Source organism: Caenorhabditis remanei, chromosome III (genome assembly GCF_010183535.1).
Source record: "Caenorhabditis remanei strain PX506 chromosome III, whole genome shotgun sequence".
Lineage (NCBI taxonomy): Eukaryota > Metazoa > Nematoda > Chromadorea > Rhabditida > Rhabditidae > Caenorhabditis > Caenorhabditis remanei.
In genome coordinates, this window is record NC_071330.1 from 1137051 (window position 1) to 1161203 (window position 24153).

The 24153-nt window shown below is 38.8% G+C and overlaps 5 protein-coding genes across 5 annotated transcripts; 2 read left to right on the plus strand and 3 right to left on the minus strand.

Annotated features, from left to right (window-relative positions):
• Positions 1-10543: 10543 nt before the first annotated feature.
• Positions 10544-12289, minus strand: GCK72_008364 (uncharacterized protein; the record flags this gene model as incomplete). The annotated part of the gene is made up of 8 exons (XM_053726788.1): positions 10544-10684; positions 10733-11004; positions 11049-11177; positions 11225-11492; positions 11542-11825; positions 11874-11982; positions 12027-12135; positions 12183-12289. The coding sequence occupies 8 exons, from the start codon at positions 12287-12289 to the stop codon at positions 10544-10546; spliced, it is 1419 nt and encodes a 472-aa protein (XP_053586365.1).
• A 3328-nt stretch (positions 12290-15617) lies between these two features.
• Positions 15618-21046, minus strand: GCK72_008365 (uncharacterized protein; the record flags this gene model as incomplete). The annotated part of the gene is made up of 8 exons (XM_003104911.2): positions 15618-15800; positions 16823-17064; positions 18743-19110; positions 20336-20430; positions 20616-20654; positions 20709-20794; positions 20858-20964; positions 21012-21046. 8 exons carry the CDS (start codon positions 21044-21046, stop codon positions 15618-15620), a joined length of 1155 nt encoding a protein of 384 aa, XP_003104959.2.
• Positions 21047-22247: 1201 nt separating this feature from the next.
• GCK72_008366 (uncharacterized protein) lies at positions 22248-23241 on the plus strand (the record flags this gene model as incomplete). The annotated part of the gene is made up of 2 exons (XM_003104960.2): positions 22248-22351; positions 22398-23241. 2 exons carry the CDS (start codon positions 22248-22250, stop codon positions 23239-23241), a joined length of 948 nt encoding a protein of 315 aa, XP_003105008.2.
• Positions 22534-23625, minus strand: GCK72_008367 (uncharacterized protein; the record flags this gene model as incomplete). Its single annotated transcript, XM_053726789.1, has 2 exons — positions 22534-23206; positions 23405-23625. 2 exons carry the CDS (start codon positions 23623-23625, stop codon positions 22534-22536), a joined length of 894 nt encoding a protein of 297 aa, XP_053586366.1.
• GCK72_008368 (uncharacterized protein) lies at positions 23428-24006 on the plus strand (the record flags this gene model as incomplete). The annotated part of the gene is made up of 2 exons (XM_003104905.2): positions 23428-23805; positions 23866-24006. 2 exons carry the CDS (start codon positions 23428-23430, stop codon positions 24004-24006), a joined length of 519 nt encoding a protein of 172 aa, XP_003104953.1.
• Positions 24007-24153: the final 147 nt, after the last annotated feature.

The window sequence follows — 24153 nt, forward strand, 5'->3', positions numbered from 1 at the left end:
GATCTCTACAGTCTGACACAGAGAAGCCGAACAGCAACAGAACCAACAGTAAAAATTGAAAACATTTCCCCGTTTTTTTTTCATTCATGGGAGGTCGGACGAACATTTGTTAGGAAGACGTAAGGAATCGAACGGGCAATCGACATGGTATTTGATCGACATGGTATTTGATGAGCTGGGACACGTTGATCAACGACTCTATCGATAAATTTGTGCAAGGGTTGGAGAAGGAATTTCGGGAGAACGCTGAGTATCGTAAGGAAGTTTTGCGATATAGCAAGAATGGGCTGAAAAGCAGGCTTACGCCATACTTCAAAGAAAGCGGGAGCTGAAAAAACTCAAGAAACGCCGGAAAGATCAGAGGAAGAAGGTGATGAAAATCAGACGCCGAACATGGATAGCTTTTCGAATCTTCGTTATGATCTTTCGTAGTGACATCGTGACTTTGGACACACTGGGGATCGAGTTTAAGAACTATAAGCATGCTAATCCATCTCCAATCTCCCTCGAAAAAACGTTCGTTCCAAGAAATAAGAAAAAGAAAAAGTTGCATTTGTGCTACGAATACAGGAAATTGGAACACGGCTAAATTGAACTGATACATATTTTTGTCTATCACGTACCCTTGCGGACGTAAATAAAATAAATAAATAAATAAATAAAACATCAGTGAACAAGAGTCCGAAGATAATCTAAACGGGCTTCTGTAGCTTCCCGGGCAGCTGCCATACGATCAGAAAAGCCCGATGATGTAACGGCGAGAAGAAAGGAGCTCTCACTATATCAGAAAGATGGATCAAATTTGTTCATATTGCGAGGGGCTATACTTCAAAGCTAAGTTCGACTTTCAAATGGCGAAGGTCGGTGCGTTCAAGAACCCGATCTGTCAAGTTCGGCAACGTTGACTGTAGTCATATGGATCAAACCCATGTTGGGACGTGAAATATTTTTTCTTATATTCAGATATAGAAAAAAGAGGATTCTAAACGTGTCGTCCGATTCCGGATTGATCCACAGAGGCGATATGAATGATTTTTTGTCATCGACAGAGTCAGATAAACAGGGGATTCCGAACGTGTCGTCCGTTTTCGGATTAATTACGATCCACTGTAACACCTAGAAGGGTGGTGTTAAGAAGGAGGTTTAGTCGCCGTTAGGCGACGTGAACCGACTGGTTATATGAAAACCAGCTAAGGTCACTCCAGTTCAAGTGAAAACTTTTTTGATGATAATTTGTATTTTTGAAGATTAAAATAAAGGCTCCGCGACAATTCGCAACCACGACACTTCGCAACCGCAACATTTCGCAACTAGTCATTTCGCAACTGTGACGTTTCGCAACTACGACGTTTCGCAGCCATTCAACTAGCAATAGTTCAACCTATTTTTGTCTAAAAATGGGTCAAATAACTTTTTTTTTCTATTTAATTATTTACAAATGTGTTCCCAAGCATTTTGGTTGTCGTAGTTGCGAAATGTCGCAGTTAGGAATTGTCGCCGATCCAAAATAAAATGCTGACATCCTGAAAAACACTGAATACGGGTCTGTTTTTAGGATGTTCGCATTTTATTTTGATTTCCAAAACCACAAATTATCATCAAAATAGTTTTCACGTGAACTCAAGTGATGTAGCTGCCAGAAAACGCGCCGAAGGCGCGTCAGCCTAAACTGGTAAAAGAATGATTGTAAGATAAAACTCATTATTAAAAAAAAGAGAAACCGTAAGCATCAGCGCTACTCCGTTTGAGAATAGCGCGAATAAGGATTGGGTTTGCATAAAAACTGTGCAAAAAGAAACTGTGATATAGAGAAGCTGAGCGAAAAAGTACTGTTTCATTTAAGAACTCGTTGAGACTAGGATCGTGTTAGCAAGTACAACTTTTGAAACTTGAACATGGTTTCAGTTGTTTTTCGACAGCTAAATATGAATTTCCGTGACTAATGTGATCCGTTGCTAAACGAGTTCTCAAACGACACAATTCTTGTTCGTTGAGTTCGTCTTCACGCAGTGTTTCGCGAGCCCAATTCTGTGTTGTTATAAGTGTCTTGAACAAACAATTCTTGAACGAAACAGCACCTAAAAAAGACCTAAGCATCACATGAAACACACATTTCTCAACTTTTTTGAAAGTGCAATACTAATTTAGTTTTAATCGTTTCTAGCTTCGTCTTCCACTTCTTCCACAATGACTCTGGCTCCCGATACCACGGCTCGTCACACTTCCGAATTTTGTAGACCGGAAGGTTAAACTTCTTTTCTGCATTGGTCAACCATTTTCGTTGTTTTTTCTCCTGTAACAAGAACTTCTCGAGATCTTCTGTGCTCATTCTCGTCAATATCTTCAACATCTCTTCAGGTGCCCTGATTCTGCCATCTATCATTTTCAATCGTTTCTCAAGACGTGATAGTCGAAAGCAGTTGATCTTGTAGTGATAGAAGCATTTATCGACTAACTCTTTTCGAAAGTTTTCCTGAAACATTGTACTCAAAAAATTTATTTTATTACATATTTATTCATGGAAAGATCCTATTATAAATTCACAACACTGCGCCGCATGGCTTTAAAGGCGCATCTAATTTATTAGAATTTTCGCGGAATGGTCTCGTAGTTGAAAAAGATCAAATACCGTATTTTCGAGCTTTGCAAGTCTAAAAATAAATGCAAATAATGTTTTTCGCTTCGGGACGATTTTGAACAAATTAGATGCGCCTTTAAAGCCATGCGGCGCAGTGCCGTGAATTTATAATATGTTTGCCCGGAAACCAACTTTTCTGATTTTTTTGACCTTTCGAAAAAATTTTGCGGCTGAAACGCAAGTACGGCAGGTGACCGTGGGTGGAGCTCAAACAGCAAGCAATGAAATTCCAGCTGATTTTTTGACGAGAAACATTGAATATCAAGACAAATTCGTATTTTTATAGATTTTTTGCATTTTAGCATACGGAAATGTTTTTCGAGGACCTTATTTTCGCACCTCGAGGTGTTTGTCTTACCTGGTAGCCGTGAGCAAGTTGATCTGTATTCATTGGCCTGGAGCAAGTTCTGAAAAAAGTAGCCAGTTGTGAAAGTACTATATAACTAAATAACTAAACGTCTTCAATACTGTAACGCTCGAAAAATTATAAACTTTGTTGTAAAAGTAAAAAGGTCCAAAATTTCGCAAATATGCACTGAAATTAGTAGGTTATGGAAATTTTATGGTAGTGTCCCTACAAAAAAAGGTCAACTACAAAAATGATGTCCTGTTTTTTTCTCTGTTCAATCCATACAAAATAAAGTTCGTCGGACAATCAGGTAACACCGGAATATACTGTCAAATTTGGTCATTTTCCACTGAAAACAGCCAAAGTTAATAACCTTTTGAGCGGTACTGTATGTCTCGTACCTCGTTATTCCACACTTTCTCTTCAGTCTCTTCCACATTGATTCTGGCTTTTGATAGCCCGGTACGAAACGTTCGTGAATCTTGAAGACCCGAAGCCGGAACTTTTTCTCTTTTTTCGTTAATATTTTTTGTTGCTCTATCTGCTTTGCCAAGTACTTCTCAATCTCTTCTGTGCTCATTCTTGTCAATCGGTTCATTACATCTTTACATGATGGAATAATGCCATCTCTCATTTTCACTCGTTTTTCGAGCCGTGTCATTCGATAGTCGCTGATTTGGTAATAAAACAAACATTTTAAAAGCAATGTTTTTCGGTAGGCCTTCTGAAACGTTTTGCCAATGAAAAAAGTTCAAACAATTACTAGTTTGGCCAAGACCTTTCAAAAAAAAATTTCGCGGGCAAAAAATTTTAGTGCATTCGTGAACTGAAGTGTTTTGTCGGCGAAAATGGTTTTTGAAAATCTTGGCCAAATTTTATTCTTTTTACAGTATTTCGTGGACCAGAAAAATTATTTTTCGAATTCCGTGTGTCAAACTCTGATACTTTACAGGTCTACTGGCACCAGATAAGAAGAAATTCTTGGCTACTTCCCGCAACAGTTACGCAGCATTCACAGCTTTCGCAACAGTTACGCGACAAGATTGAAACAGTTCGACAGGATTTAGGAAAAATCAGAAAATATGCAACAGTTACACAGCTTTCACGTCACTGCGACTGATGGTTCCCTTGTTTTTGGGGCCTGCACCAGTTGTGCAACAATCTCACAACAGTCGCGCAGCAGCTGTATATTCGCTCCAATGCAAATTGGACTTTGGCTGCATTTTTCATTTTTTTCTAATGATATTTATTGTCTATTTAACAAGTTTTATCATTTTTCCGACTTATTTTTACTCTATTAAAAAAAATTTATTTTTCAGAAGAAGAATGTGTTTGGATGGCAAAAACGATTCAGAGAGAGCAGCTAATCAACATAATTCGCCTATAGGCGCGCCTATTCGATAAAAATTTCGACTTTTGAAGCGTTTTCAGTAAGAGGGGGGTACTCGATTTTAGAACTCGGAAAGATAGAACTGCGACAAAATAAAACTGTAACAATATAGAACTGACAAAAATAAAACTGAACAAAATGGAACTGCGACGAAATAGAACTGAACTCAATGGAACTGCTACAAAATAGAACTGCTACAAAATAGAACTCTAGTTCGATTGGAGCGCGTTTGCATTCGTGACTTTTTAGAAGAATTTTAACCAGTTTTCGAGGAGAAAAGTCGACTAAAAACACTTATTTTATGAAAATAAAGTCTTTGTCTATTTAATAGTCAACAAAAAACTGTATAAAATTATCATCGATCGGCCCAATAAGCCTTTTCAAAACCAGTGGAAGAGTTCTATTTTGTATCAGTTCTATTTTGTAGCAGTTCCATTTTGTTCTGTTCTATTTCGTGGAGTTCTATTTTGTAACAGTTCCGTTGTGTTCAGTTTCACTTTGTAGCAGTTCTATTTTAGTCAGTTATATATTGTTACAGTTTTATTTTGTCGCAGTTCTATTCTTCCGAGTTCTAAAATCGAGTACCCCCAGTAAGAGATGATATAAAAATGTGAGTTGTTTCCAACCGAATTTCATTGAAACATTCTTTTTCCGTTCTAGAGTCAATGAGCTTGGGGCACCGGACGTTTACAGATATTAGGAACTTGGAAACTTCATCGACTGTCGGTTACCATAGAATTTCAATGACGTATCTAAGTTTTTTGTTTTTGCTTTTATTTTTTAATTTTATATTCTTAAAATAAATATTATTAGTTATTTCTGTTATTCTGTTCACAAATTAACTATACTGATTAGAAACGAAAAGTAATCAGCGCATGCAGCACGCCGGCAGCACTGATGCATCAACTGTGCAGCATTCATGCAACACTTGCGCGCCTCTGACGCAGCAGGAGTAAACTTTACGAATAACTGCTGCGTTAGTGCTGCGCAACTGTAGCGGAAAGTAGCCGAGTTATCATCAAAAAAGTTTTCACGTGAACTCGATTGATGCAACTGCCAGAAAACTACTCGAAAAGTTGATATACCTTCAATACAACTAATTAACTTTGTATTATTGCAGTAAGTTTCATACTGTCGTAACAAATTCCATTTACGCTTGACTTCCGCCCAAAATTCAAAAGAAGGCATTGTGTGCTAAAAAATTCAGATTATACAAGTCTAATCGAAAATCTTATCTAAGGGAGGGGATTAACCAGTTAACTCTTCTACTTTAGCAGCGTGCCGCACACTCTCTCAAAATTCCGCACAGTTTGGCCTTCTTTTCAGGCCACGGCCAAACTTTTTGAACGTAGAACACTCAGTCAGCAGCCAAATTGATCACGAAATTGCATCACGGTTTTCCCTTGAGTGTTTGCGGACTGCGTACCGTAGTCGCATGAAACATTCAGGTTTACTGACGAATTGATAGGAAATTTGACCCGGAAAAATACCATACTTGCAAAATATCGGCCCGGCCCGGCTCGGCCTTTTTTTTCGAAAAATGTTGATTTTTCCGGTTATCTGTGGTGTTTCATCGGTGTTCAACAAACCAGCATCAAAAAAATTCTATGAGTAGCGAAATCCCGTCGCAAAACGGTTGGCACGGTGCCAAGAAAGACTTGGCTGAGTGAGTGAGCACCATGTGATAAAAACCCAATCTCACCTGGTCGCTTTCAGCATTGATCACTTTGTCCATAGGTCAGGGAGACTCGGGTAAACTCTGAAAAGAGAGAAACATAACTACAATTTGTAAATAAATTAAAAAGTACAGAAATGGTTGATACGTTTTTAAAATTATATTAGTTCTGAGTTGGTCCATGGCAGTGTGTGGATTCGAAAAATATTGAAATCAAAAGATTTTGCGAAAGAAAAATTCCACAAATCCCACATTTTTTCGAAAAATCTTCGAAAAACCTACGAAAAATCTTTCGAAAAATCAAGTTTTTCGAAGATCTTTCGAAGACACATACTGGTCCGTGGCACACCAACCAAAATCAATAAATGTGAGGGATCCGAATGGCCCGCGTAATTCAAAAGAGGACGGATAGAAGGGGAGAAGAAGAGAGACCGAGGAGGGTGGAGATGTTAGTATTCTGAGAAATGGTTGTCACGAGCATGGGTTGACTGGTTTAAAGAATAGGCCAAAACTTGAGAATGACTGTTTAGACATGAATCAGAGTTTTAAAAATCCGATGACGACAGATCTGAATCAAAACTTTAAATTTTTCGAGGCAAAAGCGTGAATAAAAATAATTTTAACCAGATAAAGACAATTTAAGACATGCCATCCAACTGTTGACGACTGCACAGAAAAAACTCAAATGAGTTGGAATGAGGACCCCTCCCTGGGTTACTGTAGCTCATAGAGACTCAGTCACTTTCAATATAGTACACCTGTCCAGGGAAGACCCGCATCAAAAAACGGCCAACTACAAAATTAAAGTACAAGGATTGATCTGTCCACACACAAAGTTTCAAAATTTTTGCTCAATTTCTGAGCCTGTACCATCGTCCTAAACTTTTTCTTTGTCTTTCTCTTGACGTCTCTCCTCGCTCAGATACTTTATCCGACTTTTTTCACTCGCAGGAGGCTGTGTTGTCCTTTTCCTTCAATATTTATTTCAATAATCACGAAATCAAACGAATATTATGGAGGAAAGTTGCCACTCGAACCGTAAACCCGATTTTCCATTAGTACGACACTCCGAATTCCGTTTCTGCTAAACACAACGCGAAACCGCCATTAGCGCAACACTCCGTCTCTCTGAGCGTAAATCTAACATTTTTATAATTCGAAATTCATTTTTTCGTCCAAAATTTCTGTAAAAAGTGATAATGTTTGGAAAAAATCATAAATTTATCGAAAGAGACGTTCAAGGGAAATGAAAAAAACACTGGATTACAGGAGAAAATACGATAAATAAAGAGAAAGAGATCAACCCGAGTAAATGCATTCTTCTTTTTTCCAATTGTGAACAATAAACGTCGTTGCTTCTTCCTGCATGCCATTCGTTGATGAAATAACCTGAAAGAATATTCGGCGGCAAAGTATTTCCTGGAATTCTGTAACTAACCGCTCGTTGCAATATGTCGGACGGGAAATATCTGGAAAATTGAATATTTTAAATTCTATAAAAGATATTTTAAATTTTAAATGATAAAATAGAAGAGAAACGCAATAAATTTCATTAAAAAGACGAAAAATCAAAAAAATCAAATGCTGAAATACGCGAAAGACTGGGCCCATAATCCAAGGGTACATCGAAAAAGGGTACATCGTGATCATAGGGTACATCAAATCGAAGGGTACATATAATCATAGGGTACATCTGTGAGGTATGATCAAAGGGTACATCAGACTTATAATCAAAGGGTACATCGCTTGTGATCAAAGGGTACATTTCGAAGTTCAGGTCTGTTGCATTTCAGGAAACAATTTCTTAATAGTTCTAGCGTTTAAAATAATGTAAATCTGTGGCGAAAAGAGAAATCTAGAATAATGCTCGAACATAGATGAAAGTTAGAAAAGTTTAAAAAAAAAGCGGCTCATTTTAACTACGGTAATTACTGATTAATTAATATTCAAATATGTTTTGCTATTAATGTTATCATTACTATTATTACGTGTATTATTTTGATTGTAGTAATCGGTGGCCCAGAAAACCGATTACATAGTTATCATTCGTTGGACAGACTCCTCTGTTCGTGGTTCTTCCAAATGAAAGTGTCTTATTCAACTTCCGTCCTCACCCCGTCATACATTACAAAATAGCTGTTAATTTATCTTTCAATTTCATCATCTTACATCCATATATATATATAGTACGTTAATCAATATTGATTAACAGCGTTTCTTCCCACCTTGTTAAACTGGCCGATTCAATTAACGTAAGGTGGAGAAGAGGACTCTACGAGTAAACGAGATGTTTTCAACGGAGCATTTACAGCTAATAGAAAGACTATCGAGGAATATAGTACACATATGTATTTGAAATGTTTATTTATATGTCTCAATTATTGGATTTGTATTAGTGGTCCTAAAGAGCACACAGTGACGGAAATCTACACCGTCAAAAGCTCCTCCGAGAGGAGTACACGGCCGGCGGCCTAGGAACCCCAACGCGGTAATTTGAATTTCAATTTTTGAGAGGAATATTATTTTTTCAAGAAAAATACGATTTTGATTGAAATTTCGGAGGAAATGCATTTTTTCAGGTCAAAATTTCGAATGAGGGTTTATCATATTTAAAAAAATCACTTTTTGAAAATAAAATTTTTGTTGACTATTTTGACTATTCAAAAACATAAATAACTCTTCCAGATTTCAGTGTCAAAAAACAGAAAAGCCAACACAGCCTTCGGCCCGTTATTAAAGAAAAACGGTCTGCCCGGTTCGGCCCAGTTGACAAGTACGATTTTTTCGAGGCAAGCCTTTGGAGATCTATTGCAAGTGAGTATATCAATCTAGATATGTGCACCATCAGAATCTCGCTAATCTGACTAGTGGGAAACATCTAAAAAGTGAAATTTTAACTGTATTCCTCTGTTCTTCGATAATAAAAAGCGTAAAAAGAGCAATCCTATGATCGATTCACCTCATATCTATCTAGGAGATAATGCGATAAAAATGGATTGTTGTAAACTCCTATTTTAAACACTCACAAAACAAAAAATTTTGAGAAAAAATTTTTGTCGAATTTTTGCCTATGGCCACCAAAAACTTCAAAATTCGTCGAAAAGATTTATCCTTGAAAAAAGTACTGAAAATATTCTCCGTCGTTTGAAACATACTCTGGTTCATTTCATTCATCTGAATCCACTTTTTGGATGATTCACGAAGTTTCTAGTTATATGAATCTAGATCTGTCTGAGCATAAACTTTGAGATAATAAAAAAATAATATAAACAGACCGCAGTCCTTCGACTATCCGATTTTTTTTAACTTGAAATTTTTTTTATTTTCAAAAAGTGATTTTTTTATATATGCTAAACCCTCATTCGAAATTTTGACCTGAAAAAATGCATTTCCTCCGAAATTTCAATCAAAATCGTATTTTTCTTGAAAAAATAATATTACTCTCAAAAATTGAAATTCAAATTACCGCGTTGGGGTTCCTAGGCCGCCGGCCGTGTACTCCTCTCGGAGGAGCTTTTGACGGTGTAGGTTTCCGTCACTGTAAAGAACACCGTTGAGAAAAGGGAAGAAACTTGAGAAGAGGCCGGAAGCGAACAACGGGAAGACGGAGAGGAGGCGAAAGTACCGAATGGAGTGTTGAGGGCGGGCGAAGCGAAAGAAATCTGAAATATTTCGATTACAAATGAAACTGAGATACGAAACTTAGCTGAAAACAGAAGTGACATTGAGAAAGAAGCGGGAGCACGAGAAGAAGCCGGAAGCGAACAACGGGAAGACGGAGAGTAGGCGAAAGTACCAAATGGAGTGTTGATGGCGGGCGAAGCGAAAAAAATCTGAAATATTTCGATTACAAATGAAACTGAGATACGAAACTTAGCTGAAAACAGAAGTGACATTGAGAAAGAAGCGGGAATTCGAGAAGAGGCCGGACGCGAACAACGGGAAGACGGAGAGTAGGCTTTTTGTTTTTTCTCCCCTTCTGTCCTCTCGTTTTCCAGCTTCTTTCCATCTTTCGTCGGGGGTATTTGAGTTTAGAACTCGGAAGAATAGAACTGCGACAAAATAAAACTGTGAAAATATAGAACTGACAAAAATAAAACTGCTACAAAGTGGAACAGTGAAAGTTAGAACCGCAACAAAACAGAACTCAACAAAATAGAACTGAACGCAATGGAACTGCTACAAAATAGAACTGTTACAAAATAGAACTCTAGTTCGAATGGAGCGCGTTTGCATTTTTTCTTTTTAGAAGAATCAGAACGACTTTTTTTTTCAATTTGAACAATTATTCGATGAAAAAAAAAGAATTTATTTGAGAAAAGTCAACAAAAAAACAAGAAAAAAATCATAATTGAGATCAGAAACCAATTTTAACCGGTGAATGAACAGAAAAATGAAACGAAAACAGAAAAAATTGAACAAAACGAAAACAACATAATTATCATGTAATAATTGGAAATAACAGAAGAATTATAATCAAATCGATAAAATTTATGTTTTTTTTGCGTAGAAAATAGCCTTCAAATATGCAATTCCGGATAGTGGCGCTCTTGGGATAACTGGAATGTTCTCAATGACATTTTTCAGTTTTTTGTCCTTCATGACATTAGACGTTTTTCGAGCTTTGTTCACCTGAAATGAAAACTATCACTTTAATTTATTCTAAATCAGAAGACGAACCAAAAAGTTTGGATTCACTTTCAGTTCATTATAATCCAAATACGTATGTCGCTCTTCCTTTTGAAGTTTCTCCAGCAAATCCGACAATTTGATAGACGAAAAACCATTGTGCATAGTTGCAACAGATTGGAGGAGCCGGTGCCACGTTTCGACGGTGTTAGTGGTTCGATGGATATTACTTGCCGTTCGAACAGCGCACGACCATAAACGGGGTTGGAATCGCGGTGGGGCGGCATCTCCAACATAGTTCTTGACCAGATAGTTGATATAATCTGAAGGATAATTCTATAATAATGAACTTCGGGAAAAAGCTTACTCTTCATATCTGGAGAAATCACTAAAGGAACACAATGTTCTAAGATCGCATCGAAATAATCGGGGATGTCAAACTCGTCGAGAAAAGGCAAAGTCTTCAGAAGCTGCCAGAATTCTTCAAATTCTCCGTCTGAATCGAGAAAATGTCAAAAGGAGATATATAAGGACCAAACTCACCAACGAACGAATTATAAACATTCAATTTCTCGGCCTGTCTCCGCCAACTTTGAACCAAATGGAACAAACATCCAGAAATCACAACATTTGGAAATTTGTCCTTGAATGCAGAATGAATAGCAGTCTCGAAGTCGCAAATAATCATTGCGGGAGCCCAATTTGTCAATTCAGGACGATTTTTTAATAGTGTCAGCATTGAGGTGTACGTCGTCAGCGTTTTGTCTGGAAGAAGACAAAAAAACACGGGGCGAACGACATCCTCTGATATCTAAAACAGACTGAAATTAAATTTTCATTAAATTCACCGATGAACTTACGTAACAATGAATACTGAACAACTGGGTGAAGGATTTTGGAGCAGAATCAAAAGTTCCATCAACAAAACACACATTTCCATTTGATAAAATCTCCAATCCCTCATCCGATGCAAATGCAATCATTCGTTTTCCATTGACTTCTTCGTCGAATAGCAAAAATCGAGTTTTTCTCATAGTTTCTGCGAATTGTCCTTTAATTTTTCCACCACTATCGATCAATTTTTTCTCGGAATTCGATTGTGATTTCTCATAATGAACAAGTCGTCTTTTGGCGTTATAATCGCCTGTAAAAGTACATTAAACTACCAAAAAGTTGTATTTTCAAAAATTACCCATCATCATAGAAGTATCGGTTCCAAATGTAAATCTCATATCATCAATGACTTCGCGAACAGTTCCAGAATTTGCATTTTCTTTTAAATGCTGACGACCCAGATTTACCTGAAATTATCCCACAATTTAGAGTTTTTGCTTGTTTAACTCACATTGTTCGCCAATTTATCCTTTTCATGGTTAATATGCGGCCGAATTAAGCGAACCGCCCCCGTAGTGTTAGAAACTCCGTAAGCGGCAGGACACTGATATTTCGTGCTTCTGCAATAGAATATGTGAAAAGAAAAAAACACAGTTTTCAGTAATACCTTTCGATACAATAGAATATCGACTCATTCAACGAGGGAATATTCTTTTTCTTTCTCATAAACCAGCCGTCCACTAACTCCCCATTTCTTTTTCGATTTTTCGGCATTTTTAATCTGAAAATTCATAAATAGCGTGAAAAAATTGTTTAGAAAATAAAAAATTGAATTAATGCAAAAAAATAAATTGAATTTTTGAAAAAAATGCAAACGCGCTCCATTCGAACTAGAGTTCTATTTTGTAACAGTTCTATTTTGTAGCAGTTCCATTGCGTTCAGTTCTATTTTGTCGAGTTCTGTTTTGTAGCAGTTCCATTTTTTCGTAGTTCCATTTTGTTCAGTTCTATTTTTTCCTGTTCTATATTTTCACAGTTTTACTTTGTCGCAGTTCTATTCTTCCGAGTTCTAAACTCAAATACCCCCCTTTCGTCTCTTTTTCCTCTTCGATTTTTTCTTATTTCGTACTGAATTCATTTCCTTCTGCCTTTTCGGTTCGTCTGCACTGTCACTTCGCATCGAACACCTGAAAATTATTGGCACAGAGAAAAAACAATAGTTTCTTCTTCAACTAACCTAACAACAATCCTTGATCGTTACTTTTCGAAGACGTCGCTGACAGAGAAGAAGGAGAATTGTCCGGCGGCTGTTGGAATGAGCGGCGGTTCTGAAACTAAAACTGGGCGGAGAGAAAAAAGAAGTTGCACGACAAACTAACACAAAAACAAAGAATCCTGGGGTGTCAAGTGTTGAGACGAGGGTTGTTGGGCTTATTGAATCTGAAATAAAACAAAAATCGTGCAAAAAATGGACAAAAATGAGCAACGGGAAGAGACACGGCGAAAATCAAACGATTCAAACACAAAAATATATAAAATCGTATAAATCACATTTACACCTTGTCAATATTGCCTTTTTAAGTGATAGTTCTTTGAAAAAATCAGCAAATTTGATGGAAAAGTACATTTTTTGCGAATAAAATAATTAAAAAATAGTCTGTAAAAATCAAGCCAACCTTGTGCGGTGATATTGCGAAAATCTCGCGCCCAACTTGCGTAAAGTGGGGGTCGCCGAAACCCCAAGGCGCATTTCTCGTGCGTCGGAAACAATTGTCGGAACTTTTTTATTTCGACAATATGCAGATTTATTATTTATTTTGATTTGGAAAAGAACTTGGCGAAAAAATGAAGAAAAATGAGGGGATGCAAGCGCGCTCCCTCGTCTCGGCCGCATTTCCTAGGCCACCTGCTGTGTACTCCTCGAGGAGGTATGGGTTTACGTCACCGGTCTGAAAAGAACTGCAAATAATTCTTTTTCCCGCTTCTGTAGAAATCCGATTGGCTAAATGAGTAGTGTGGAAGTAAAACAAGTGAGAAGTTTATTTCGTTCAAGAAAACCGAATATAAATTTAATTAAAGTTGCGAATGCAAAAAATAATACCAATGAAATTATAGAATTTTTGACGGCCCTCACTCTTGTCCTTCTTGTAAAAGTTCTGAAAATTCATGGATTCGAAAAGAAATCAATTAGAGACAACAACTCACGAAAACAATCGAGGCGACCAGTACGCAAACTGCAGTTCCCATAAAAGCTATTCCAGTGTTGAGGACTTTTGTAAGGCCTTCCTTTGTGGTCTGGTGCGACGTGTTTGGCGCCGCACCAGCATAGCTAACCAGGATTGTCCCAACAGCAAAATGTATCAAGAAGAAGTGGGCTGCATCGAACTGAAATGTTAAAAAATTAACACAACGCTTTGTATAGAGAAATTCAGTACGAAAACGCGAAGCACATGCAAAATGTTGGACAAAATATTGAGTCGGCGCAATTTTCCCGTACTAATACCGATTCTTTAATTGTAGATTACTGTAGGAAACGTAATCTTTTTTTGTGCAAGGTGATGGGATATTCTCCATCTCATTATTCATTCTATTTAGCTTCTAGAACTTACACGGTACTGTCCCCACAATGGTACGAGGCTCAATCGGGAGGAGGGGGAGTCTCCAATCGTGTCATCCGTGGCATCATTTTCGGCAACGTTTTGAGCTCCAGGGTTCCTGTAATATTTCAAAATCGAATTTTTAGAATAGAATTTTGAACTACCGATCGAAATTTATAGGAACGCGCCAACAGAACGCCAGTCATATCTAAAAAGTCATCAAAACGCGCCAACAGAACGCCAGTCATATCTCAAAAGTCATCAAAACGCGCCAACAGAACGCCAGTCATATCTAAAAAGTCATCAAAACGCGCCAACAACACGCCAGTCATATCTAAAAAGTCATCAAAACGCGCCAACAACACGCCAGTCATATCTAAAAAGTCATCAAAACGCGCCAACAGAACGCCAGTCATATCTAAAAAGTCATCAAAACGCGCCAACAGAACGCCAGTCATATCTAAAAAGTCATCAAAACGCGCCAACAACACGCCAGTCATATCTAAAAAGTCATCAAAACGCGCCAACAGAACGCCAGTCATATCTAAAAAGTCATCAAAACGCGCCAACAACACGCCAGTCATATCTCAAAACTCGCCAACGGGACGCCAGCTCTAATTTAGAAACGCACTAACGTCACGCCAGATCGTTTCTCACTGATTTTCAGCTTTTTCAAATAACACCGACATAGTTTCTTGACAATTAAAAATGCGCGAACGTCACGCCAGTCTCTGAAAGTTGGCTCACTGATTCTCGTTGACGGCCTCATTTCCAGGGGCAGCAGCAGGATCAAGAACAGCAGCCGGTGCATTTGGAGCAGCGGGAGCAGCCATTATAGGCTCAAAAACAGTCCTCGGAGCTGGTGTTGGAGGAGTGGTGGGAGCCAGGAGACTCATTTCGATTCTTTCGTGTTGTGGGCGATTATCGGAAAAAAAGAGATGAATTATATTAATTTGAGACTGTAATTCTCTGAAATTAGACTATTATCTGAAAATGGCTTACGTGGGATATGAGACATGGCTGATAAAACGGGGAATCAGACGGAGACGGTCTCTTGAGAGAGAAACGGTGGCAACTGATTATTTCAGACGGTCCCATCCCCTACCTTGCCACGTTGTTCCAGTTTTTTCTCAATACGTATCACAACAAAATTGTTGGAAGGTCACGGCTCCTATTCGATGGGAATCCACGAAAACTTTTTTGGAAAATTGAAAAAAAAACATTTTCACGCTATTTTTTTGGTAATTTCTCTCTAAAAACATCTTCCCCGATTCTGAAAATCCCCCTGAATTTGCAATCAAGTAATATCAACATTCATGTCGAAAACAATTAAAGGGCCCTATGTATTATTTAATAAAACAAAAGATTTGATAGAATATCTAGAGAGAGGGGGCGGAGACTATAAAACAATGAGAACAATTATTAAAAATTTAGAAATGAGAACATTTGTGAGGAGCAATGGGGAGATAGGGAAACGGAGGCTTTTACAAAAAAAGAGGAATATTCTAGTCAATTTCTACATTTGGCAGAATGTATTTATCAAGTTCTTCGACTGCAACCTGATCGTCGTTCATGAACGATAAGAACGTATCGGTGATTTCCTCGTCTGGAATATGGATCAAGTCTCCGTCTTCTTCGAAGAACAACGGCTCGTTGATGTCGTCGAATGGGTTGTTTGGGGGCGGAGTCTGCAAAATTTCATTGTGGAGAATTTCTCGAAACGACGAAAATCCTAACTAGAATCTTTGAAAACCCAAGAAAATGTAGCTAGAATCGCTTCAAAAACGCCGAAAATCCTAGCTACAATCATTCTTTAAAACGCGCCAACGTCACTCCAGCCTAACCTCAGATTCTTCAAAACGCGCCAACGTCACTCCAGCATAATCTCAGATTCTTCAAAACGCGCCAATAGAACGCCAGACTAATCTCAAAACGCGCCAACAGCACGCCAGCGTCTTGTCCCAGTAAATCGAATCGCGCCAAAGTCACTCCAGCCTAAGTTCAGATTCTTCAAAACGCGCCAACGTCACGCCGGACTAACCTCAGATTCTTCAAAAAGCGCCAATAGAACGCCAGTCTAATCTCAAAACGCGCCAACGTCACGCCAGCCTAACCTCAGATTCTTCAAAACGCGCCAACGTCACTCCAGCCTAACCTCAGATTCTTCAAAACGCGCCAACGTCACTCCAGCATAACCTCAGATTCTTCAAAACGCGCCAAAGTCACTCCAGCCTAACCTCAGATTCTTCAAAAAGCGCCAACGTCACTCCAGCCTAACCTCACATTCTTCAAAACGCGCCAACGTCACTCCAGCCTAACTTCAGATTCTCCAAAACGCGCCAACGTCACTCCAGCCTCACCTCAGATTCTTCAAAACGCGCCAACGTCACTCCAGAATAACTTCAGATTCTTCAAAACGCGCCAACAACACGCCAGTCTAATCTCGAATTCTTCAAAACGCGCCTACAGCACGCCAGTCTAATCTCAAAACGCGCCAATAGAGCGCCAGGCTAACCTCAAATTCTTCAAAACGAGCCAACAGAACGCCAGCCTAACCTCAAATGTTCAAAAACGCGCTGAAGTCACGCCAGCGAATTAAAACCGAATTTCCTAGCTCAAAACGCTGAAATTCGTCGCTAAAATCGATAAAATCGTCGAAAAACCACCGAAAATTAGAGGTTTTTTGGCGTTTTCACTCTATTTTCCCTACCTGATCCACCAAAATGAGCTCAGTATTGACGCCGACATTCTCCATTTCATCTAAATCATTCAGAAGATTCTGAGCATTTTCTTCAGAATTCGGTGACGTCGGGAGTGAAGGGCATGGAGTTGTCATAGTCGTGGAGGGGAGCGGCGGAGGAGAATCGTTACCTTCACATCTCTTCACATTGTTCGCCCATGGAATCTTGTCTGGTGCATCCAGTGAGATCTTCGATGGGTCCAGAGATGGATCTGTAACTTTTTGGGAGTTTTAGACTGAAATTTGGAAAAATCCGGGTATTTTATGCAAAAAAATCCATAATTTAGGACGTTTTTGAGCTCAAAATCGATGAAAACTCGCAAAAATCTTGAGAAAAAAGGGGCTGGCGTGACGTTGGCGCGTTTCTAAAGAGTGGAGAAAAGTTCTGGCGTACCGTTGGCGCGTTTTAATGTCAGAACAGCGCAAAAAACAAGCATGGCGTGACGTTGACGCGTTTTCGTAAAATTTTAAGAGACAATGTCTCGCTCAAGCCACCAGGCCATGTTACACATGTACCAAGTTGATCCGTTTTGGCTGATTTTTTGATATGTTAGTACCCAAGGAATTCTATGAATTTAATACCATACCAGATTAGGCTCCGCCCCTTTTGACCTACCGAAACGATCGATTGAAGTTGAAAAATGAAAATTTTTCTTTCGAAAGATAGGATCAAAATTCTTTCAGAAATGAATTGCCAGCCTCATTTTGTGCATTTTATAAGATAAACTATTTTTTCTAGCTCTCCTGCGTCATATAGAAAAAATCACTTTTTTGAAAAAATTGTCAATTTTTTCATGTTTTTTGGATTTTTCGGCAGGTCGAAGTACTGTGGTCCGAAGCAAATTTATGATGATTAAAAACGTATTTGTGTTGGCTTTCTGAAAATTTAAAGACTTTCCCCAGATTCCACTGTCAGGCCGAGTTATGATCAAAAAAGTGACGAAATTTGATGAACTTTAACGTACCCCCCTCCATGGTAAAAAATGGCTGTGCGATAAAAATCAAAAATATTTCAGATTCAAGTTATTCAGAGCTAAAATAATACTCACACAACTTTTCAGACAATTCTGGCCATGTTTCAGCGAGTTACAGACACCTCCTCCATTTTTTCGAGTCAAAAAGTTTGAGCTCTCGTAGCTTTCCAGATCATGACTCAAAATTTATGAAACTTCGAGAAAACACTGGAATATACTTCGAAAACACAAATAATTAGATAAACGTCAATTTCCGTCGTTTTGTTAAACTTTCGTTTCATTTCATAACTGATAGCTTCCTGGGTCAACGATAGTGAGATATTTTGGCGCATGAAAAACCAGCATTTTTTTTATATTTGATTTTCAGCATGGTATTAAATTCTTAGAATTTTTAGGGTGCTAACATATCAAAATATCAGCCAAAACGGATCAACTTGGTACATGTGTAACATGGCCTGTAGGCCTATGCTCGAGCCAGTCAGATATTGTCTCTTAAATAAAAATCTGGCGTGACGTTGACGCGCTTCCAGATAGTGCAAATAAGATTATCTGGCGTGACTTGGGCGCGTTTTAGTAAAATTTTTAATAAAAACTGGCGTGACGTTGACGCGCAATTTTGAGTCAATTTTTTCTCGGCATCAAAACGCGCCCAAGTAACGCCAGATTCGTTTCAAAACTCTTCAAATCGCGTCAACCGAACGCCAGATCATCTGTTTATCACTATTTAGAAGCGCGCCAACGTCACGCCAGTTTCGTCTCAACATTTTTCTCAAAGTTTTTGCCAATTTTTAAGCCAGAAAATGGTTTTTCTGCGCGAAAAATCAAAAATTTCTCAATTTTCGAGCTAAAAATTCGATTTTTCACCCAAAAACTAAGATTTTCAGCTGAAAATCCAGAAGATTTCTTCATTTCCTACCAGTTATCTGATATTTCGGCGCTCTCTTCCGCAGCTTTCGAGTCGGTTCTTCCGATTCCTCCGACGTTTTCTTCACTATTCTCTTCTTTTCAGAAGACGTCGTGACACCTTCAGAAGCCTCTCTCTCCCTCTTCGCCTCTTCTCGTTTCTTCTGATGTCTCAGTCGATCTCTGAGACGTCTTCTCTCGATTCTCTCTTCTTCTTCCGCTTTCCTTTCAAGCTCCGCCTCTTTTTCCGCCTCTTCTGCCTCCAACTTCCTTCGTACCGCCCGTTTTTCCGCTATTATCAAATCTTCGGCTGCTCTTTGAGCCTTTCTTTTGTGGTACCATTTTGGGAGACGACCGGCGAGTGGATCGGATCGGAATTTTCTGGAAAAAACGATAGATTTGGGGGATTTTTGGATTAAAGTCAAAAAATTGAAGCGCTAGAACCTCTTTTCAGGAAGTTTTCACAAAATTTCACCAAAAAAAGTAACTTTTTGAGTTTTCCTGGTTAAAATAACCAATTCCCGCAATTTCTGCGAAAAATTAGAATCCCGATTCAAAAATTGCCTCTAGATAGAAATGCTGGTTTTTCGCTTTAAAACTCAATTTTTGAAAAATTCGGCTAAAAATCGAAGATTTTTGGCCTTTTGACCGACGACCGGCGAGTGGATCGGCTTGGAATTTTCTGGAAAAAACGATAGACTTGGGGGATTTTCGCGAAAAAATGAGAAATTTTGAAGAAAATTCGAAAAATTGAAGCGTTTTCAGGAAGTTTTCACAAAATTTCACCAAAAAAAGTAACTTTTTGAGTTTTCCGGGCTATTTCGGCGAAAAATTAGAATTCAGCTTCAGAAATTACTTTTTTCCTAACTTTTTGGGTAGGTTTAAACACAAAAACTGAGATTTTTGGATTTTTCGCTGTCGAAAAACACGTATTCTAGATAGAAATGCTGGGTTTTTCGCTTTAAAACTCAATTTTTGAAAAATTCGGCGAAAAATCGAAGATTTTTTGCTTTTTGACCGACGACCGGCGAATTTTTGATTAAAGCCATAAAAATTGAAGCGCAGGCTTCAATAGAACCTCTTTTTTTTTAGAAATTTCTTACAAAACTTCCCCAAAAAAGGAATTTTTGAGTTTTCCGGGCTATTTCGGCGAAAATTTAGAATTCGGCTTCATAAACTACATTTTTCCTAACTTTTTGGATAGTTTTTAGCACGAAAATTAGGATTTTTGGATTTTTCGCTGTCGAAAATCATAAATTCTTGATAGAAATGCTGGTTTTTCGCTTTAAAACTCAATTTTTGAAAAATTCGGCGAAAAATCGAAGATTTTTTGCTTTTTGACCGATTTTTTGAGTTTTTTCATGACGGGAAACTAGAAAAATCCTATTTTCATCAAAAAAAATTCGGTTTTTCGATGAAAAATTATTTTAAAACCTGAAAAAAGAACAATTGCAAAAAAACTCAAAAATCTTAATTTTTCCGTTTTTTTGTCGGAAAAAACACAAATTTCAACAAAAAATCGCATCAAATTAGAATGACGTCTCCCGATGTCCATCTGTGTGTCCATGTGTCTCTCCTCATGTCCGGATGTCCTTCGAAAACTTACATGGTATACTTTTCGACCGGTCTGATTTCTTCTAAGAATTCGATGTCGTCATCTGAATCGCTTTGACTTGAGCACGGCTTCTCATCGTCATCGTCCTGGAAATTCTAATAATATTGATGAGAAAATTTGAAAATTCCAGAAAAATCCCAAAAAATTACAATTTTCCCCTGCAAATTCTGGTTTTCTGTCGATTTGCATCACTTTTTGAATCATTTTCTGCAAAAAACCGGCTAAAAATTCCCATTTTCGCCCATTTTCCCGTCCAGAACAGTCCACTTACACTTAGAACAATTCGAACGATTTTCCGATCGGGCTCCTTCTGAAAAATTCCAAAAAATTTAGATTTTCCAGCAAAAAATGGTGCAATTTTTACCGTTTCTCGTCGAATTTTCGGCTTCGGCGTCGGCATCTCGTCGTCTGATGATTCAGAAACCGTGCTGGAACGGTATCTGGGCTTCTCTGGAAAAAATCTTTAATTTTAGAAGCGTTTTTACAGGAAAGAATTCAAAAAATCCTATTTACTTTTCGAGTTCGATTCAGAATCCGGGCGGTTCGATCTCCTCTGAAAATATCTTGCTTTCCTGCTCAACTGCGCGTCTTCTAGGCTCGGCTTCTCCTCTATTTGAGCTCTGAAATTTTTAAAAATTTTATTTTTCAAAAAAAAAATCCAACTCACGAGAGCTCTCGGTACAACATGTCGATATCTTTCATTTTTTTGACAGTTTTCGCGCTTTTTTCGAGTAAAATTGTGAGAAAATTGTGTTTTCCAAAACAGTTTCGAATAATTTTGAATCCAAAAACTTTGTTTTCGTGTTCCTAGGATTACTGTAGCATCGAGTTTCGCGCCAGCTCACCGAGAATGCGTGAGTCAGCGGCGAGACGCAGAGAAAAAAAGAGCGCCAGCGCCGCGGACACACATTTTTCAATTTCCATCTCTCCCCACTGTTTTTCATCGATTTTTCGCGATTTTCGGGTTTCTTTCTCATCGAAATTTCATTCGGCACGCCTAATTACCCCTTTTGCACCACCTGCTCACCCGTTAATCCGTCGGTTGGCATGGTTACATTGCCAAAATAGGACTTGAGCAAATTCTCGACATTTCCTGAAGTTTCTCGAGCTTTCTCGTTCATTTTAACAGAATTTCTTGGTAGTTTCTTGAAAGTTCTACGGTTTTCTCATGTTTATTGCGAAATTAGTAGATTTATTAGCGATTTCGTTGAATTTGCCCGTTTTTAATCAATATTTCTTTCAGGAGACGCACTTTTTGGATTAATCTATTCGAGAAATCAAAAAACAAGACATTTTGCCTGAAAATTGTCCAATAACGGCTCAAAATCATGAGAAATTGCTCAATTGCTGGATTTTCCAGAGATTTCTCGTTTATTTTAAAGTTTTCTACAAGAATTAAGCTGAATTTCGTTAGAAAACTCGTAGTAACTGCGAAAATAGTCAATTGTGAACCGTGTCTTTTGAATTTAGCTAGTTTCAACCAATTTTCTTACTGAAGTCGCAATTTCAGACGATTCGAGTGGAAAAATCAAAAAATGGAGACATTTTTCTTAAATAAATATCAAAATCGAGCTGAAGCTACTCAAAAAGGGAAAAACTGCCATATTTTGAGGGTTTCTCAGTTTTTCCTTCGATAAATTAGTGAAATTGCACCCTTTTTGCGCCGTTTCCAATGAAAAGCTCTCTAAGACTCGGTTCATATGCAAGAAGTACGTACTTACTTGTACCAATTGCGGTGTTTCGTCTTCAAGTTTAGCGATTTTTGCTCTCGGGCCGTGATAATATTGCTTTTTTATGTTAATATCTGCAAAAAGCAGCCTAAGTTTGGCCTAATTACGAAATCTCGCCCGTTTTTCCTCGTTTTTCAACAAATTTCCCGCTTAAAATCTTCTTTTTCCAGAAAATGTCTGAATACGAGCGATTTGACTCGGTGTTCCTCTCCCTTGCCCAACAGCTCAGCGGCGGTGTCCCACAACTGTTCGATGTGCTCTTCGAGTTCCTTGCCAGGTAAACTCGCCATCAAACATTCCCAATCATCCAAATTTTCTTCCAGAAAGACCGATTTCTACAGTGGCGCCGGTGTCGATCAGGCTCGCACACTTCTCCTCGAGAAATTCGAGAAACACGGTGGAAAAGCGATGCGCGAGGCGGAGGAAGCCAAGAAACGGAAAGAGGAGCAAGAGAGGAAGCTAGCGGAGAAGCGTGCGGCTCAGAAAGCCAAGGAAGAGGAAGAGTTCCGTAATGCGGCGAAAGTTGTGGAGATTACTGATGAAGAAGCGGCGGAATTCGAGAAGGAACAAGCGAAAAAGACCGCCGTCGAATCTACCTCTGAAAAGAAAGTGAAAGAAGACGGAGAGGAGGAAGACAGTAACCTTATCAAACCGAACAGTGGAAATGGAGCCGATCTCGCCATGTACCAATGGACTCAGACACTTCAGGAGTTGGAGGTTCGCATCCCAATAAACGCCGGTTTCGCTATCAAATCCCGCGATGTCGTCGTCAAAATCGAGAAGACCAGCGTCACCGTCGGTCTCAAGAACCAACCGCCCGTTGTCGATGGCAAACTCCCGAACCCCATTAAAGTGGAGAACTGCAATTGGGTTATCGAGAACGGAAAGGCGATTGTGCTCACACTGGAGAAGATCAACGATATGGAGTGGTGGAATCGATTCCTCGACTCGGATCCGCCAATCAACACGAAAGAAGTGAAGCCGGAGAACTCGAAGTTGAGCGATTTGGATGGAGAGACGCGTGCGATGGTCGAGAAAATGATGTATGATCAGAGGCAGAAGGAGATGGGACTGCCGACGTCGGATGAGAAGAAGAAGAATGATATGTTGGCGCAGTTCATGAAGCAACACCCTGAAATGGACTTTTCCAACGCTAAAATCGGATAATTCGTCTTCAAAAACCTTATTTTCAGCATATTGATCTTACTTTGCCAAGTTATAATAAATTTATTGCCCCTTTTCCTGATTTTTCATTTATTTTCGATGTTTTATGTGTTATAATCCACATTTTATCTGAAATTCAATCCATAATAAGTTATTTAACCCTCACATTTCCAGATTCCTTCTACAAGTATGGACGAGGACAATGAGATCGGACTCCCTCAGAAAGGAATCAATCAAATCATCAAAGAAGTCGTTCCAGAGATGCGAATCGCCAACGAGTCTCGCGATATGGTCAACGCGTGTTGCGTGGAATTCGTGAAGCACGTCGCTCGTGAGGCGCAGAAGATAGCGAGTCAAGATCAGCGGAAGACGATTTACCACGAGCATGTGCAGAAGGCGCTTCAGAATTTAGGATTCACTTCGGACTACCTGGAAGCGGCGGATAGTGTGCTGGACGCGTGTAAAGTGGAAGCGGAGAAAAAGTTGCGAAGGAAGAATTCACGACTCGAAAAGTGTGGGATTCCAGAGGAGAAGTTGTATGAAATGCAACAGGAGTTGATAGCAAAAGTATGATTAAACAATCAAATCCTCCCTTCGTTTCCCTACTTCAATGTTTACTTTTTACAGGCTCGCCAACAAGAAATGGAGCAGCAACTCGCTCACCAGCAGGCTCAAGCCGCTGCAGTCGCCGCCGCCAATGCCCAAATGTTTGGAGGAGAGTCGATGGAGGGCGCCGCGGCTCCGACTGACGATGATTACGATAATTAATTGAATTATTTTCTTATTTTCTCAGCAATTTGTATATTTTACACATTTTACACTTTCTATTTACGGGTTTCCCTTCTACTAAACCTTCATTTTTCGCGTGACCCGACCCCTTGTCCTCCACGTCATCCGGGCGCGGCCTTGATGAGT